General features: G+C 40.2%; 1 protein-coding gene across 3 annotated transcripts in view; it reads right to left on the bottom strand.

Moving 5' to 3' along the window:
* prdm16 (PR domain containing 16) overlaps positions 1 to 15,946 on the bottom strand; it is a 667,238-nt gene that overhangs the window by 43,938 nt on the left and 607,354 nt on the right. For all 3 annotated transcript variants that reach the window (XM_048561011.2, XM_059638054.1, XM_048561012.2), the window contains 2 exons: positions 3,003 to 3,172; positions 954 to 1,031 (listed from right to left, as the gene is read on the bottom strand). In XM_048561011.2, the coding sequence (XP_048416968.1) occupies positions 954 to 1,031; positions 3,003 to 3,172 (248 nt within the window). The remainder of the gene's footprint in view (positions 1 to 953; positions 1,032 to 3,002; positions 3,173 to 15,946) is intronic.

The following is a 15,946-nucleotide window of genomic DNA, read 5'->3' as shown; positions in this document are numbered from 1 at the left end:
CTCATACTACATAGTGCATTCACGTGCATGGCCGTCAGGGGGCGCCACCTCCACTTTTTAGGCTGATTCTTCAATGACACTTCTCACAGTTCCAGCATTTAACTGTTAGCTCAGACAATACCAAACTCAGACCTCTCCAGTTAAGTATACTGCCCAAATGTTCACCCTTTGGGAAGTGGTCTAAAGAGGTAAATGCAGAGAATGTAGCTCTTTGCTACAACTGGCAACGATTTTAAACAAAAACAGAAATTGCTGGGGAAACTCAGAAGGTCTGGCAAAAGAAAACTAGAGTTCACATTTCGAGACAGTTCTGATAAGGGTTAAGATAATAAAGTGTGAAGCTGGATGAACACAGCAGGCCAAACAACATCTCAGGAGCACAAAAGCTGACGTTTCGGGCCTAGACCCTTCATCAGAGAGGGGGTCTAGGCCCGAAACGTCAGCTTTTGTGCTCCTGAGATGCTGCTTGGCCTGCTGTGTTCATCCAGCTTCACACTTCATTATCTTGGATTCTCCAGCATCTGCAGTTCCCATTATCTCTGATGAAGGGTTAGGCTATTTTTCTCTCTACAGATGCTGCCAAACCTGCTGGGTTACTCCAGCAATCTCTACTTTTGTTTCAGATGTATAGCATCATTGTTCTTACTTAAGAGGAACCTTTTAATTTCTTCAAAATTCTTGGCTCCAGTTCAGAAAGCACAACATGAAATGGCTGGCTTCCGTTCTTTCTAAAAGTGAGAGATGTGGAAGTATGACATATCCACTACACACAAGGTGTTTAGCAACACGAGGGGATAACACTTTCTGAATTTTTTTATAGTATTTCAAGAACACAATCAGTTCAGCGTCAGTAAAGAGACACAGTAGGCTGAGGAGAAGATACAGCAGGGAGATGCGGTCGATTAACAAAGAGGCTTGAGTAGCAGGATATCATGAAAATTCAGTGACCTTACCTATACGGCTGTTCTCCTGTGTGCGTTCTGAGATGCCGAGTAAGATTTGCTGATCTTGGAAAAATCTTTCCACAGTACCTGAAGAGGGAAGAGAAGCAATTTTCCAACGTCACCAGTCAACCAGTTCTAGAAGTTTCTGCATGATGTGTGATCCTCAACCATGCCAATGTCTGATTTATTCCTTGTGTTGAATACGCCTGTGATGTTATCAATGAAGCAATCTGTTTGAGATGATTGACTCCAGTAATTGGAGTCAAAGTTGAAAAGCACTGCTTAACTTGCTCAGTGCAAAATGTCCACCTCTTTCTGATTTATGGGGTTCACCAGGAGCTTCAGATCTTTAAACAAAGCCTCAAAGGGGTATGGTGTAAGTGATGAGGGCACATGCTTAATGGCAGAGGGTAAAGGATTTAACCATCTCAGCTTTAACTCGAAGACACTGTGGTTCATTTCAGAGTGGATGACAGTCAAGCACTGACTGATCAGGTTGCCTTGGAAAGTGTCAGGGAGAGGCAGTAAAGAGCTGAGTGATGTTAGTGTGTGCATGGAATCTGATTGCACCACACAAGGCATCCTGTTGATGAGCTAGATGAGGAAACTACGGGCGGCGATTCCGAGGTAATAGCACTGGAGTGGAGAGAAAAGCCATTGCTGGAAATGGTTGGTTATGATTGGAGAGGGAGGATTAAAACCAAGCATGAGTGGACCTACTCATCTGAACAATGGTTGAAGAGATGGACGAAGCAGCAGAAAGGTCACTGATTACAAATAGGGCAGTACAGTGGCTCAGTGGTTAGCACTGCAGTCTCACAGTGCCAGGGGCCTGGGTTCGATTCGACCCTTGGGCAACTATCTGTATGGAGTTTGCACATTCTCCCTGTGTCTGTGCGGGTTTCCTCTGGGTGCCCCAATTCCCTCCCACAGTTCAAAGATGTTCAGGCTCAGTAGGTTGACCATGCTAAATTGCCCGTAGTGTTCAGGGGTGTGTAAATTAAGTGGGTTATAAGGGTCTGGGTGGGATGCTTCAAGGATCGGCGTGGACTTATTGGGCCAAAGGGCCTGTTTCCACACTGTAGGGATTCTATGATAATGTATCTTCATCATAGTCACAGCATATGTCATTTGTGACTTCAAATAGTGCCATTCAGTGACTCGAACCTAATGGAGATTCCAGTAAGAGCTGTTAGGACTAGCAACTTGCCATTAATGCAGATTAACAGGTATGTGGAATAAATTTCAATAGACAGCCTTAAGGATCCATGGCTCAGATCTAGAATAATTATGCAGACTACAGAACAGACGTCACAGTGTTGTTGAAAAGCTGCTTGATCGAGATAATTTTGTGATATTATTAACAATTTGTTAATGCGCTTGTGTTCACTGGTTCAAATAGATAAGCTCACAGTTTTATTAAAAGAGTGGACAATGGAATTAATCACGTTTACAATCATGATTAATATTACACAATATTACTTCAATCTATGGATGCCTTTAAAATGAGCAAATCTCACATGACGTTGTGACAAAGGATGTGCATTGTCCACAATGTGACTGAAAGTGAGTGTAACAATTCAATTGTTCATGATCGATTTCCTGAGTGCTATGACAGGGTTTGATAAAGCTCTTTCCATTTGTAGAGGAGATCAAATCTAGGGCCCATAAATTTAAGGTAGTCATTAAACAAATCCTACAAGGAATTCAGAAAAAAAACATCTTTACTCAGAAAGTGGTTAGAATGTGAATTGCATCACCACATGGATTAGTTAAAATAAATGACATTGATGCACTTAAGGGGAAGCTAGACAAACACATGACAGGGAATGCAAAGAAAACAATGCCAATAGGGTGTGTTAAAGTTCATTGTGGGGTAGCCTGTGCAGAGTGTAAATACTGGCACAGAATTGTTGGGTACATTTTATGTAATTCTGTCTATTTAGTTAGATGTTAGGGATGAGTACCATGCAGTGAACATAAATACTAAGGAGTTTGCCTGTTTACGGTTGAAGGTTAACCACACACTATGTAACCGTGGTTACAGCTTCCGCTAACCTGCACGTGTAACGCTCCTTTCCTTTACGGAGGATAGCATCAGACAGTGTGGATGGTGGCGATCGGAAGTTGAATGACTGGTGAGGGTGGGTTTGCAGAGCGCCCATGTTGTCCAGTTTCAGTGTGCCAAAACTCTCGAGCTTTTCTGTCATAGTCTCCATAGCAGCCATCTGTAAAATAAAAACATAACCTAAATTCTAGGCCTCATATTTTGAGTGGGCGCAAGAGAAAGTACAGTTTAGTTGCTATCCCGGCCAGCTACAATAGCGCAAGCAAGCTTTGAATTAAGCCATACAGTCGTAGGAATTGGAGTAAACTTCATTTTACTTCCTCCATTGTTCAGTGAAATTGTGGTTGATTTGTATCTCAAACCTGTTTGCTCATTTTTTTTTAATCCATGTGTCCTTACCTAAAAACACAGAATCACTGAATTGGTACAGTGCAGATGGAGGCCCTTTGGCCCATCGTGCTAATTCTATTATCTGGTGTTAATCTCCTACCTTTTCCCCATATCCATTTCTATCCAAAAACCCATCCAATACCCAATGCAACTCCTAATCCAACTCTATAGTCACGGGTTTTGGTGGAGAGTATTCTGAGTTTCTGTTACTCACTGTGTGAAATGATCGCAAAAGACACTATCAGTAGCTCCTTGCCCTCTAGTGGAAATCACTGGAACTATATTGGTGAGCTATTTGTAACAAAACATCCTTCACTACTGCAAATATCGCCCCAGTATTTGTCATTTGTAGATTCAATGTCATGGGTGGTCAGGGATATTGTATAATGAGAACAGGAGGATTTGGTTCCTATGTACGTAGCACTTATTGCAGTCCAAGGTCTCTTCTGTATAAAATGCTACCAGAATTTTGGTAAGATGCACTACCTCTATTATACTTTTACTGTACAACATGGCAGTAGAAATAAGACATTTAGCTCATCTTGCTGTGTTTTCAACAATGGTATCTTTTTAACCCCAATTTTCTCTCATTTTTCCCTGACAATATCAGCTCCCTTAAAAGCAGAGGCATGAATTAGTTTTGTAGTTTTCACAGCCACTGGCTATCTCAAAGTGTTTTGGCTACAAAAGAAGTACCTTTCGAAATGCAGTCATCGCACTAATGTGGGAAACATAATTGTCAAACTGGGTTCAGCAAACTCCCTCAAATGGCAACGTGGTCAAGACCAGAAAATCCACTTTTTTGTTATATTGATCGAGAGAATATTTTACATAACAGCTGGGATAACTTCCTCGTTCTATTTTAAAATAGTGCAGTGGAATCTTGTACATTCATCTCTTAAGGTAAATGAAGCCTCAGTTTAGCATCTCATTCACAAGACACAACTTTTTGAAAGTGTCATGTTTTCTCTGCACTGCACTGCACTGGAGTGTCAGCCTTGAGTTTTGTGTACAAGCCTTCCACTTGAGGAAATGCTATTTTAATGAAAGGCCAAGTTATTTACTCTGGAAATCAGGGTAGGTACGAGTTACATTTGAGAGAGTGGTAAAAGAGTACAAACTGGCCTTTGAGCAAGGAGGAATGAATAATAAAATTAGACCTTATAATGCCAAAGTGAAGCTAAAGAGTAGGTACAACTGACATATTGCAAGACTAGGCCAAGCTGTATGTACAGTTAAAAGAAACTCTAAAGAGCTGGATAGATTAGAAATATCTTGCACAATTAAAGCGCACTGTGATAGTTCATAACGCAAATGAGTTCATTCACATTTGTAGAAGATAATAAGGTAACCAAGAATAATACTTATCTACTGCCTGCTAGTGATAAAATGTTTTTTAACTTAGAAACTGATTTTCCATGGAAAAGTATTCAGTCAAGTAGATTTATCAAATACATATTTGCAGTTAGAATTAGCCACCAAGAATAAGGAACTAAGGTACCATTCAGACAAACACAGGATTGTACCAGTAAAGGACATTAGCTCCTGGAGTGTCTATTGATACTGTGTGTTCAAGCATGTCATCAGTAAGGTACGAAGTTAGATAAAAAGAGTTTGCTGATTTTAGATAACATTCTAATTAGTGGGAAGCAGAGAAAGAGTTCAATATATGATTGAACAGAGTCCTAGATTAATTTCAAGAGTGAGGCATCAAAGTTAAAAAGCACAAGTGTTTCATCCTGGCATCGATTGTAACACATCAGATCACCAAATAGATGATGAAAATATCCAGCCAACATAGGAAAAGGTCGAGAAGATTTTGAAAGGAAAGTGGCCCGACAGCAAAGAATTTAGAACGTTCAAAAAGAGTAACAGACTGCATATTTTTCTTTCTTGGGACTATAAATTGAAATGGGAGTTGGAATGTTACACAGCTGAAATGTGGAGAGAGCGTTGCAATTTGAAAATCCATGCAATACAGTATTTCATTTTGAAGCAGTGAGGAGGAGAATTTGTGATTGAACAGCATTGAGAGTTTTTTGAGTTATGCAAATTCTGCCAGATGACAGCCCTCTGATTTATTGTCAAAATTGCGAAGTGCCAAAAGCTATGAGTACCAGGGCAGCAGAGAGAAACTTCCAGAACCTGCAAACTGAGAGCATTCATCACTCTTTCTCTGTCTCTTTCTTCGAGGAAAAAGACAGAAAACCAAGAAAGTGGAACATAAAGAATTCTAACAAGAAAAAAACCTGGCTTCATCTGATTGACTACTGAATAAAAAAAAGCCATCACTTGACAGATAGCAGCATGTCTGTGTGGGGATTGCACATTATCCATGCGTTGTGTGGGTTTTCTCTGGGTGCTCCGGTTTCGTCCCATAGTCCAAAGATGTGTAGGTTAGGTGGATTAGCTGCACTAAATTGCCTATAATGTCCAGGGATGACAGGATTAGCTATGGGAAATGCAGGGTTAAAGGGACAGCTTAGGAGGGTGGGTCTGGATGAGATGCTCTTTAGCGGGTTGGTGTGATTCAATGGGCCGAATGGCCCGTTTCCACATTACAGGGATTCCATGACTCTTTAGACCTATCAGTGCACCAAATCTAAAAGAGAACTGAAAGCTTCATATAAGCCACTGTTCAAATCTGGATTTGTGACCTTTGGGATTTTGTTTACCCTGTCTATGTTTTTGTCCCACCCATTGTACCGATGTTAAACTGTTTGTCTTTTACTTGTCTTAGTCATGAATAGGTGTGTGTGTGTTTGGGGTTTTTTAAAGGGCAATTGTTTAAGTGCATAGTAGTAGATTAGATATCTTTTCTACTCTGCTTTTTGTTAATGCATTATGCAATAAATAGTTATCTTTCTGTTAATGGTAAAACCTGGCGTGAATTGCTTTTGTACTGAATAGCAGTCAGTGAGACAAATTGGTCATCTTGGTGGTTTAATTGGCATTTGATACATTTTGGGGCAGCTTGGGGTAAGTGGGACATAATTATCAGCACAGTCTTCACACTTAAATTGTAATAATTGTCATTATTGTGTGTTATTCTAAATTCATTCTGGACTGGATTAATGCATTCTGATGTAAAACATTAACTGTATCAACTGTTCAAAGATAGAATGGATTGGAATGGTCTTTGGCATGTGAGCCAACATTTGGAGCCGTGAAGTAAGCATTGACTTGTGCACAAAAACAAAAGGTTTTAGCATGTGATGCTTCATCACAGGGGCTCGGTATTGTGTTAACTCACATCATGGAGGATGGCGTAAAGAAGCCTGTAGCATTGGTATCATGAACTTTAAAAAAGCCACAGCAAAGTTACTAATAAGTTGAAAAAGAGGCACCAATGCTATCAACACAAGAGTTACTAAGTTTTAGATACACTTGTGCATAGGGAATTCACTTTGTTACCCCACCAAGCCCTTATGGTCATATTTGGTTGAGAGAAAAGAATACCATCTGTAGCAGCAGAGCTTCAGAAATAGGCATAGATTTTAATGGTCCATCAGTTCGATATTAAATATTGTAAATAGAACTAATACTATTGAAGGACTATCTCCCATTATTTTGCTGATTCATTCCAGCTACTCATTACCTACAGTTACTTTACATTAGCAAAAGACATGCCCGAACCTGTAAAATAATTTAGCAAAGAAATTCACAAAGAAATGATGCCCGATATTCTGCCAAGGTTTGGAGAAAGGTTTTTAATAGAGATTTGTCAAGAGTGCACAGGGATGGACCATATGAAAGCCATGGCAAGGTTTTTGGTATCCACAGAGAGTCAGAGATATTGAACAGTTGGAGAAAAAAAAATGTCAAGTTTCTTTCGGAAGGAGAAATGATCCAAATTCCAAATTAGGTTCCTTATGTTCCATGGTCAAAAACAAGAAAACTTGGGAAGGAGCTGGAAGGGAAAGACTTCCTTCTTTTCGTTGGTGGCTATTGCATGTGGATACATGTGTTTATTCCCAGTACCATGAGTAGCAACACTTGAGAAGTTTTGAGAAGTTGATTTTCAAGATACTGGTCATCGCAGGTGTTGGTGTCAGATAATGGTCTACAGTTTACATCCACCACTCTAATGCAGGGGACACAGCCCGACTCTATCCTGTTCTTGCCTAGCGCCCACCGAAAAAAAGCAAATGAACATTCACTGTTTTTCACTTCTCGGGGCATCCCACAATCAATATATTTTATTAATTTTGAAGTTGAAATGTAGAGAAACGTGGCGGTGACCCCTGAATAGCAATGAGATGAGTCAACTACTAATCTTTGTTGATGGCATTAAGCGACAGATACTGTTGACCAGGACAAATGCTCTGCCACCTTTCGAATGGTGCAGCCCGACACAACTCATGTAGCACACCTCACACGCAAGCTATCCGTTCTGAAAGTGCAGCACTGCCTCAGCAATGCAGTCTAGGTTATATGCGCAAGTCTTGCACCAGGTTTTAAATCCACAGGCATTCTACTCAGGGACAAGACTGAGTCACTGGGCAGGGGACAGGAATGAGTCACTTTACTGAATTTCTCCCCTCTCTATCGCAGGGAAACTGAGGGAAAATGTTGTGCTCTAACTGCCACCGCATATGATGCAAACTAATTCGATTGAATCTTGGACAAAAATGTGAGGCAACTCCATCTTTGAACCAGTGTCAATGGCAAAAGCTAATGGATTCAATGAACACTTGAAAGCCACACGCATCCCCCTTTCAGGAGCCCTGTTTCTCTCAGATTACAGACTTGTTTATAAGCTAAGGCGGGCTCAGACGCACCCATCATCAAATGCAAGGCTACATACAGCAGTCATTTCTTGACTTTCTTCCAAAATAAAGCAAATGGAAATTAAGATAACAGTGTACAACCTGAATGGAAAGAGACGCATTTTATTGTCAAGACTTGTTTTCAAAACAAATAGGATCGGCGCTAAGATAAGGATGTTAAAAACGAATGGAGAGTAACAGAATGGATTCTCAAGTGAATCCACCCTTTAAGCTTGACTTGTCAATGCTCCAACTGAGTCACCAAGACACAGGGGAGATGTTCAGGCACTTGGAGAACAGCCATGAGGATTAGGTCTGGTCTTAAAAACAGTGGAAACTTTGGGCTCTTCAGATTTGAAATGAGATGTTGCACAGCATTGTAAATGCTATGGCATTTACAATATTTACAAAATCACCTCAAATTAAACAAGGCTAGAAAAAAGCTGATGAGTTTAATTTGTAAAAGTCAAACTTTGGGTAAACACAAGTTTTTTATGTAGTGAGCAATCAGTATGTGGAATAAACATACATATGCAATAGTGAAGCCAAAAATATTGGATTAATTGATGACCAACTGAATGCTATGAAGAGATAACATTTCTGTCAGTCTGAATAGATGGACAGTAATGTACCATTCTCTTACCAAATTATTTTATCTCAGGGTTTTAAAGCAGAATTGACTCCCAATGGATTCCATAAGGGAATGGTATTCCAAGTAAGAAATGGAAGAAGATAGAAGGGAGTTGATCAAAAGTGCCATTGACAAGGTGGGCTTTCAAAGCTGAGGAAAGTTGTTACTAAGATACAGGAATAATCTTGGGTGACTTTAATCTTCCCATCAATGAGACAAATCAAAGTTAGCCAGGATCTTGAGTTCATGAAGTGTTTTGAGGACCGTGGCTTAGAACGATGCATTGTGGAAACAACTAGAGACTGGAACATTTTACATTCAACAATGAGAAATGAGGCAGGTTTAATTTTAGACCAGTGCAGTAAAGGATCCCCGAGGCAGAAGTGATTATAACATGGTAGCTTAAGAGTGAGAAACTAGGGTCTATAACTTAAATAAGGGCAATTACATGGGTATGAAAGCAGAAGTAGCTAAAGTTGACTGGGTAAATAGGTTAAAAGATAAGATGGTCTCATAGAAACCTTAAAGTTTTGATGAGGACATTCAGCCCATCAAATCTGCACAACCCTCTAAAGAACATCTTACCCTAACTCTATAACCCTATATTTACCATTGTTAACTCACTTAGCCTGCTCATCTTGAACACTATGGTGCCATTTAGCATGGCTAATAAACCTAAACTACACATCTTTGGACTGTAGGAGGAAACTCATGCAGACACAGGGAGAATGTGCAAACTCCACACAGTCACCTGAGGATGGAATCAAACCTGTGTCCCTGGTGCTGTGAGGTAACAGTGCTAACCCACTGAGCCACCATGGTATCAGCTGGAACTCCAACTGTTTATGATCTATGTTAATGACTTGAATTAAGCAATTGGCTGTTTGTAGCTAAATTTGCTGATCAAACAAAGATAGGTAGGAAAGTTAGCCGTGAGGAAGAAGGAAAATGTCTGCACGGGGATAGAGAGATTTTTGACTGAAAGAGAACAAAATATTAAAGGCTATACTGGAGAGTGGAATTAAGGCCACAATCAAACCAGCCATGATTTTCTTGAATAAAAGCACAGGCTTGAGCAGGCTGGTACGTATCCTGTTTAGTCTGCTGCTGGTGGTAGTTGGGTTGAGGGGTTCGGAAGAAGGCAATTTAATAGGTAAAACAGTTGACCTGCTGAGTGTTACTGGCTTTTATCACTATCTTATTCCAACTCTTTAAAACATTTTAAAGTTCTTTTAAATGACACCATATATTATGTCTCAATGTTTGAGACTGAGCTGAACTTTTGACTGAGTTGATAAAGTTCCAAGTAATTTTCTGCAGATGCTTCAGAAGGAAATACAAACCACACAGAGCTTCTGCCCGTGGGTTGTGGTTGAAGTTATAGATTCAGTGCCTCTATATGTGATGACAATTGTCCTGGCTAACATTCTTTTCTTAACCAACACCAAGAAAGGACTGCAGTTAGCACCTGTTTGGTTAACATTCCTGTCAGGAATACTTAGATTAAAGGACATGGACCTTATCTTTCTCTTAAAGATGGTCATGGTCCTGCACTGTATTTACCAACGTTTGTGTTATATTTCTGATTTTGAACCATTATAATTCACTTACAAAGCCAATAAAGAGCAACCTAATCCTTGAACACCATAATCTCCAAGTTATATGTTGAACTGTTATAGATTGTACATTGGATAACAGCTCCATCTATTCCTCAATGAGTCCTACAACCGAGGTTTATCGGTTTTTGTTCTTAATGTTTAAGGTACACTGCTACTTTATTGAAGAAAAGCAGAAAGTTATCTCAGCATCCTGGCCAACATTCATCCTTGAACAACATCACAAAAAACAGGTTAATAGAAAATTCATTTCACTGGTTCCATTATTTGATGTTCATAAAATAGCTGCTGTGGTCATTTGTATAACACTTTAATAAATTGTATAGGAAGCAGTTTGGTACATCTGAAAGATGCGATACAAACAATCTCTTCTTCTCTTATTTAAGTTGACCTATAGAATATAAATTGCAGTCTCCCTTGCATTTCTTTGACGATTCTAAGCATTGGCAGCTGCCAGACATTCAAGAAGGCCAACAGCATCCAGATCAAAGCAGCCCATTTGACTGGCACTGCATCCAACCCCTTAATGCTCTATTCCCTCAATCATTGATGCACTGTGACCTCACTGTGTTTTATCTACAGTATGTGCTTCTTTGACGGCACCTCACAAAGCCGAAACCTCCACCACTGACCAAGGACAGGAAAACAACTATATGGAAACACCTTCATCTCGAATTACTGCTTCAAGTCATGCAGCATCTTCAATATATAAGGCTAATCTTATCTGCTATGCCCCCCACATTTTCAGTAATCTCTCAGACGAGGTCCTATATAAAGACAGAAAACAAGGATCGAAACAGAGGAAAATAATCTGGACATTATTGCCTTCCCCTGAAGAATAGCTAACTTTATGAAGATGATGAACTACGCTATCTGTTTACTTAGCAAGCGTTTGGTAATATGAACAAGCAAGGATTCCAGGATCAAACTCCCCGCAGTGTTATTTTGTTAAGCTGGGTACCAGCTATGAATGCTATAAAATTGGCATCAGCATAAGAAAACAATTTGTATGGGTTCCTGGTTCAGGTTGACATCCTGTTGGAGACATAAGTGCTCAGGCATTGGGTAGTGGTAGGAGTACAGCTTGTTTGTGACTAATCCTGGACAAAAAACTTACCTGGATTGATGTGGCTAAAACTTTGGGGGTGGGGGAGAAAAATGGATGAAGCCAAGGCAAATATTCAACATTTGTCAAATCTTATTCCAGTAAAGAAATAAAACTACATCCAATATAAAGGTGAGGAATGACACCCCAACTAAAGATGATGAAACATACCTCAGGTAAAGATGTAGAAAAGTACCCAAGGCAAACACTCAAGAGAACAGGAAGGAGAAAATTGGAGGAAAGAGAAAGAATATGTTAGGAAATAAGATTTGAATTGAAGATAGAATGATTTCTTTCAACAGTTGCATCCAACAATTTAGCCGTCACTGGTAAAACATGATTGTATCACAATCAGTGATAAAGTTGGAAGGGAAATGATGTTAGTGGGGGTGCATGCAGGGGAAACAAACTCCAAAGTAGCTGGGAAATTAAACATTGCCCCCTTTTGAGAACTGAATTGTTTCAGTGCGGGTCAGACTCTTAAGTGCTGCCTTTTGAATTCAATAGCTTCCTTAGAATTCACAATAGCTAAAAGGCTAAACACTTCCCTTATAGATCTGGGCATGACATCACCTCCAAGCAGCAGGAAAGCTGTAGGAAGCCATATATCAGCTACTATATTTTCTACAGTACAAATATGAGCAACCTCCCTTAGACCTTTTGCATGCTGTACAGCTATTAAACAGGCTCTGGGGAATACAGTGTTACAAAATTGTTTAAAAGTTTTTATTCGATCAACACGCAGTGCAATGAAGCAGCGTTCGTGAAAACATAAACTCTTCTTTGATATTTCCTTTGTTTTATTATTTTTTCCAGCAAACTATTTGAAACACACAAAAAAGGCTCAATATACTTTGCCACGCACAAAAACAAACACAGTAATCCTGGTGCTCATTTTTAGAAGAGAGCATAATCAGAAACTATGAATTATAAAGTAACAAGAACAATGTGCTCTTTATTGAATTTTAAACTGGAAGTTCTGAATAAATCAAATAAAGAACGGACAGCACAGAGAAAATTGATCATCTATAAAATAGAATTCCATTAATAATTCCTAGATTTGGTCATTGCTTTTTGCAGAGTAGGCTGTTCTCAGCTTGTGTATCGCACAAAAGGTTCTAAAATTTGTTGCCATAGCTCTTGATTTCTTGGGTTATGGAGCGGAAATAAGCTATAATTTCAGAAGATGTTGTTAACAGAAAAGAGGCCATTTGGCCCATTCTGTCTTCTAGCTCTCCATTAAAGCAGGGCACAAAATTAATCATCATAGCTCTCTCTCCATAGACTTGCTTTTGTATGTTTCAGATATTTTTTCAATTTTCCCATAAAAACTTCAAAAACTCTGCCTCAGAGAACATTTTTACCTAAAGGCTTCATGCTTCAACAATTACTTGCTGAAAGAGTATGTTAACTTTCCATTCTCCCCTCTTATGCTTTTAGTGCCACTTTTAGTTGTTGTTCCTCATTCAGGAACGTTTCTTCACACAGCAGCTCTGAACCTCTAGAAAACGCAAGTGTTGGGTGAGGAACAGGATGAACATTGAACTTGACTCTGATAATCCTGCACCCTGTTATGGTCAAATTGTCTCTCATGTTCTTGGCTCATGTATGAAGCACAGCATTTCCCATAGCAGGTGACATCCAGCCCCAATATGAATTAAGAGGAGAGTAAGAGAAAATCACTTCTCATGATGGTTATTCTATTGTGTTGTACTTTTATCATGATAACACTACTTCATTATCTGTAAACGTGCACCTTCTCACTTACAGCTACTGCCTATGTACAAAAAAGTATCAATGCACCAGTGATAATGGGAACTGCAGATGCTGGAGAATCCAAGATAATAAAATGTGAGGCTGGATGAACACAGCAGGCCCAGCAGCATCTCAGGAGCACAAAAGCTGATGTTTCGGGCCTAGACCCTTCATTTGTCCATCAGTCTTATTAAGCCCTAAAATTTGGAGAGTGGTGACAATGATTGCTGGATCCACTTTGGAGGTGAGAGTTAGTGTCATTCAGGCAAATATGGATTAGAAAATGGAAGAGTCCGTTTGGTAGCCTCACTTTTCTGGTTACTTTCAGGAATCATGAAGCAAAAAGGCCTGACACTGTTGGCAAGTGCTAGTGACATCCACAAGGCTCAGACATGAATAAGTCACAATGACCGACAATATTTTTGTGCATAGTCTCAATTCTTTGATGATCTAATTACACAAAATTTGTCTGCTTTTTGGGGCTGTGTTAGGTGGCCTGTGCTTCTGTATTACAAAAATGATTAGACTTCATCAAAATACTTCGTTGACTGAAAACAGCTTTCAGATGCCTGGTAATCATAAAAAAGTGCTATGTAAAGACGACTCTTTCTTTCTATATGAAAACACATACACAAAGAATTATTATTAGACAGGGGAACTTATATGAACAGAACGATTGAAAATTTAGCTGATTCCAAGCTTTGTACAGAAAAGAAATTGCTGAGAGTGAAGCTTTACTGTAAAACTGACACCTGTGCAAATACTGGAGCATTCTTTCCAATTATCAATGATTGCGTGATCAGCATCCCAGCTACAAGATTAAACTTCCAACATTTCCAATGGGACTGTAGTGTATATTCTCTAACAAGGATGCACTGTATCAAGAATCCTTTGGCAGCAGATCCCAGAACTGGCAACTTCCAAAGTGCAAGAGCAACAAGAAACATTGTCATCTTTTAAGTTCTGTGTCTTCAAGGCCACTGAGCCGTAATCCTCAAGCCCCTACCTTACAGCAATGTGAGAGACACTTTATTAAGCAGTTCATTACTGCTCCCACCTCAAGGGCACCTGGGAGATGGTTTAAAGTCAACTGTGCTGGTAGAAGCCTTGCCTGAGAACAGGCTCCCACTGCAGGATTTGAGTACGTAACCTATGCTGACTCTCCAGTGCAGTACTGAGGTGCTGTCTTTCAAATGAGATGTTAACCAAAGTCCCCTGTGCCCTCTCAGGTGGGTATAAAAGATCCCATGGCATGGTTGTGAAGAAGAAGAGAGGAATTGACCCCAGTGTTCGGCCAATCATCATGGTAAAAAAAATCTGTATAAGTGCAAGTCTGTCTTTCTTTTTATGATCTTCCCATTACTGAGTAAATGCTGTTCTTGTCAGTAATGCTCTTTCTCCAAGGATGAACGAAATAATAAGCTGTCAAGAAGCCCATTTTGAGAATCGATCAATCTTTATGCCAAGAAAGTTGTGACACCAGCCGTTGACTTGTCTTTCACCAGCTTGACATCTATAATTATCAGTCTGTGAACCTGCCGTCTGTAGACAGTTTATAGTTTTAAATCTCTCACTGAAGTCTCCTGTCTCCTTGAAAGATTGCTCATAACTTACTTTTCTTTGTGTCAAGGAGCTTCCTTGTTACTCTCCTCTCCATGACTTTAGTGCGTCTTTATGGACATGATAATGAATGAGTATCACTGGCAGGAACCCAAGCTGATTTTCTCCCCTCTCTGGTTCAGGACTGGTCTAAACAACTGCAGAGCTCCATAGCTGAGGTCAGCTGACTCAGCACCAACTGGGATTTGAAGCTGACATACCTCTGGTTTGAGTTATGGTTAAGGTATGTTCATCTTCCAAGATTACCTTTCGTCTGTAACCTGAATGACCCTGTGCAGGCCCAAGTCAGGCTTTCCTACGTTTGTTCTTCTGCGTGGCCTCATAATGAAGATTTATTGGGGCTACACAAGATTTGGCCATACAACATAAAAAATGTCAGATGCTACGGGCTGCATCTTGTTCCTTGTGAGGCTGTCACCTCAAGTTTCATGCAGTGTTCTCTCTGGATGGCTTCTTGCCACACCTCACCAAACTCACCTAATTTACTAACAAACACCCCCACCCCGCACCATGTACCCCCCCTCCCCACTTTACCGACCAAGTCTAGCTGCATTTACTGCTGTATCTGAGACAACTCACCACTGCTGGGACATCCTGAAATGGGCTGGCATCCCTGGTACCAATGCCATCTTTGAGAGGATGCTAAGCACCCGGACAAGCCCACTATCAGGTCTGGAGCTACCTGACATGATTCCTGACGTTTGCCCAGATATGGCCAACAATGGAAAATTGGCACTTCACTTTGTGGGCAGGAACCAGGAGGTCCTGTTGGATGGGATGGTGCCAAAGTGGGATATCATATTCCCTCGGGAGGGGCAGTAGAGGGCACATCACCAGACCAGCCTGGTCAAAGGTCACTACCTGTGTTAAAACAATCTAAGGTGTCTGGAATATATCTCAGCACTTTAGGAAAAGAAGGTCAATGTCCTTCTCCATTTTACCAATGTAAGTACACCACCTTCTCTCTGATGCCTCACACTCGTTTGATCTCTACCATTGTACCTGCCTCTCACCAAGGGTCATGATCTACCACTCTCATTGTTGTCTG

Source organism: Stegostoma tigrinum, chromosome 28 (assembly GCF_030684315.1).
Source record: "Stegostoma tigrinum isolate sSteTig4 chromosome 28, sSteTig4.hap1, whole genome shotgun sequence".
NCBI lineage: Eukaryota > Metazoa > Chordata > Chondrichthyes > Orectolobiformes > Stegostomatidae > Stegostoma > Stegostoma tigrinum.
This window is presented reverse-complemented; position numbering and strand designations above follow the sequence as displayed.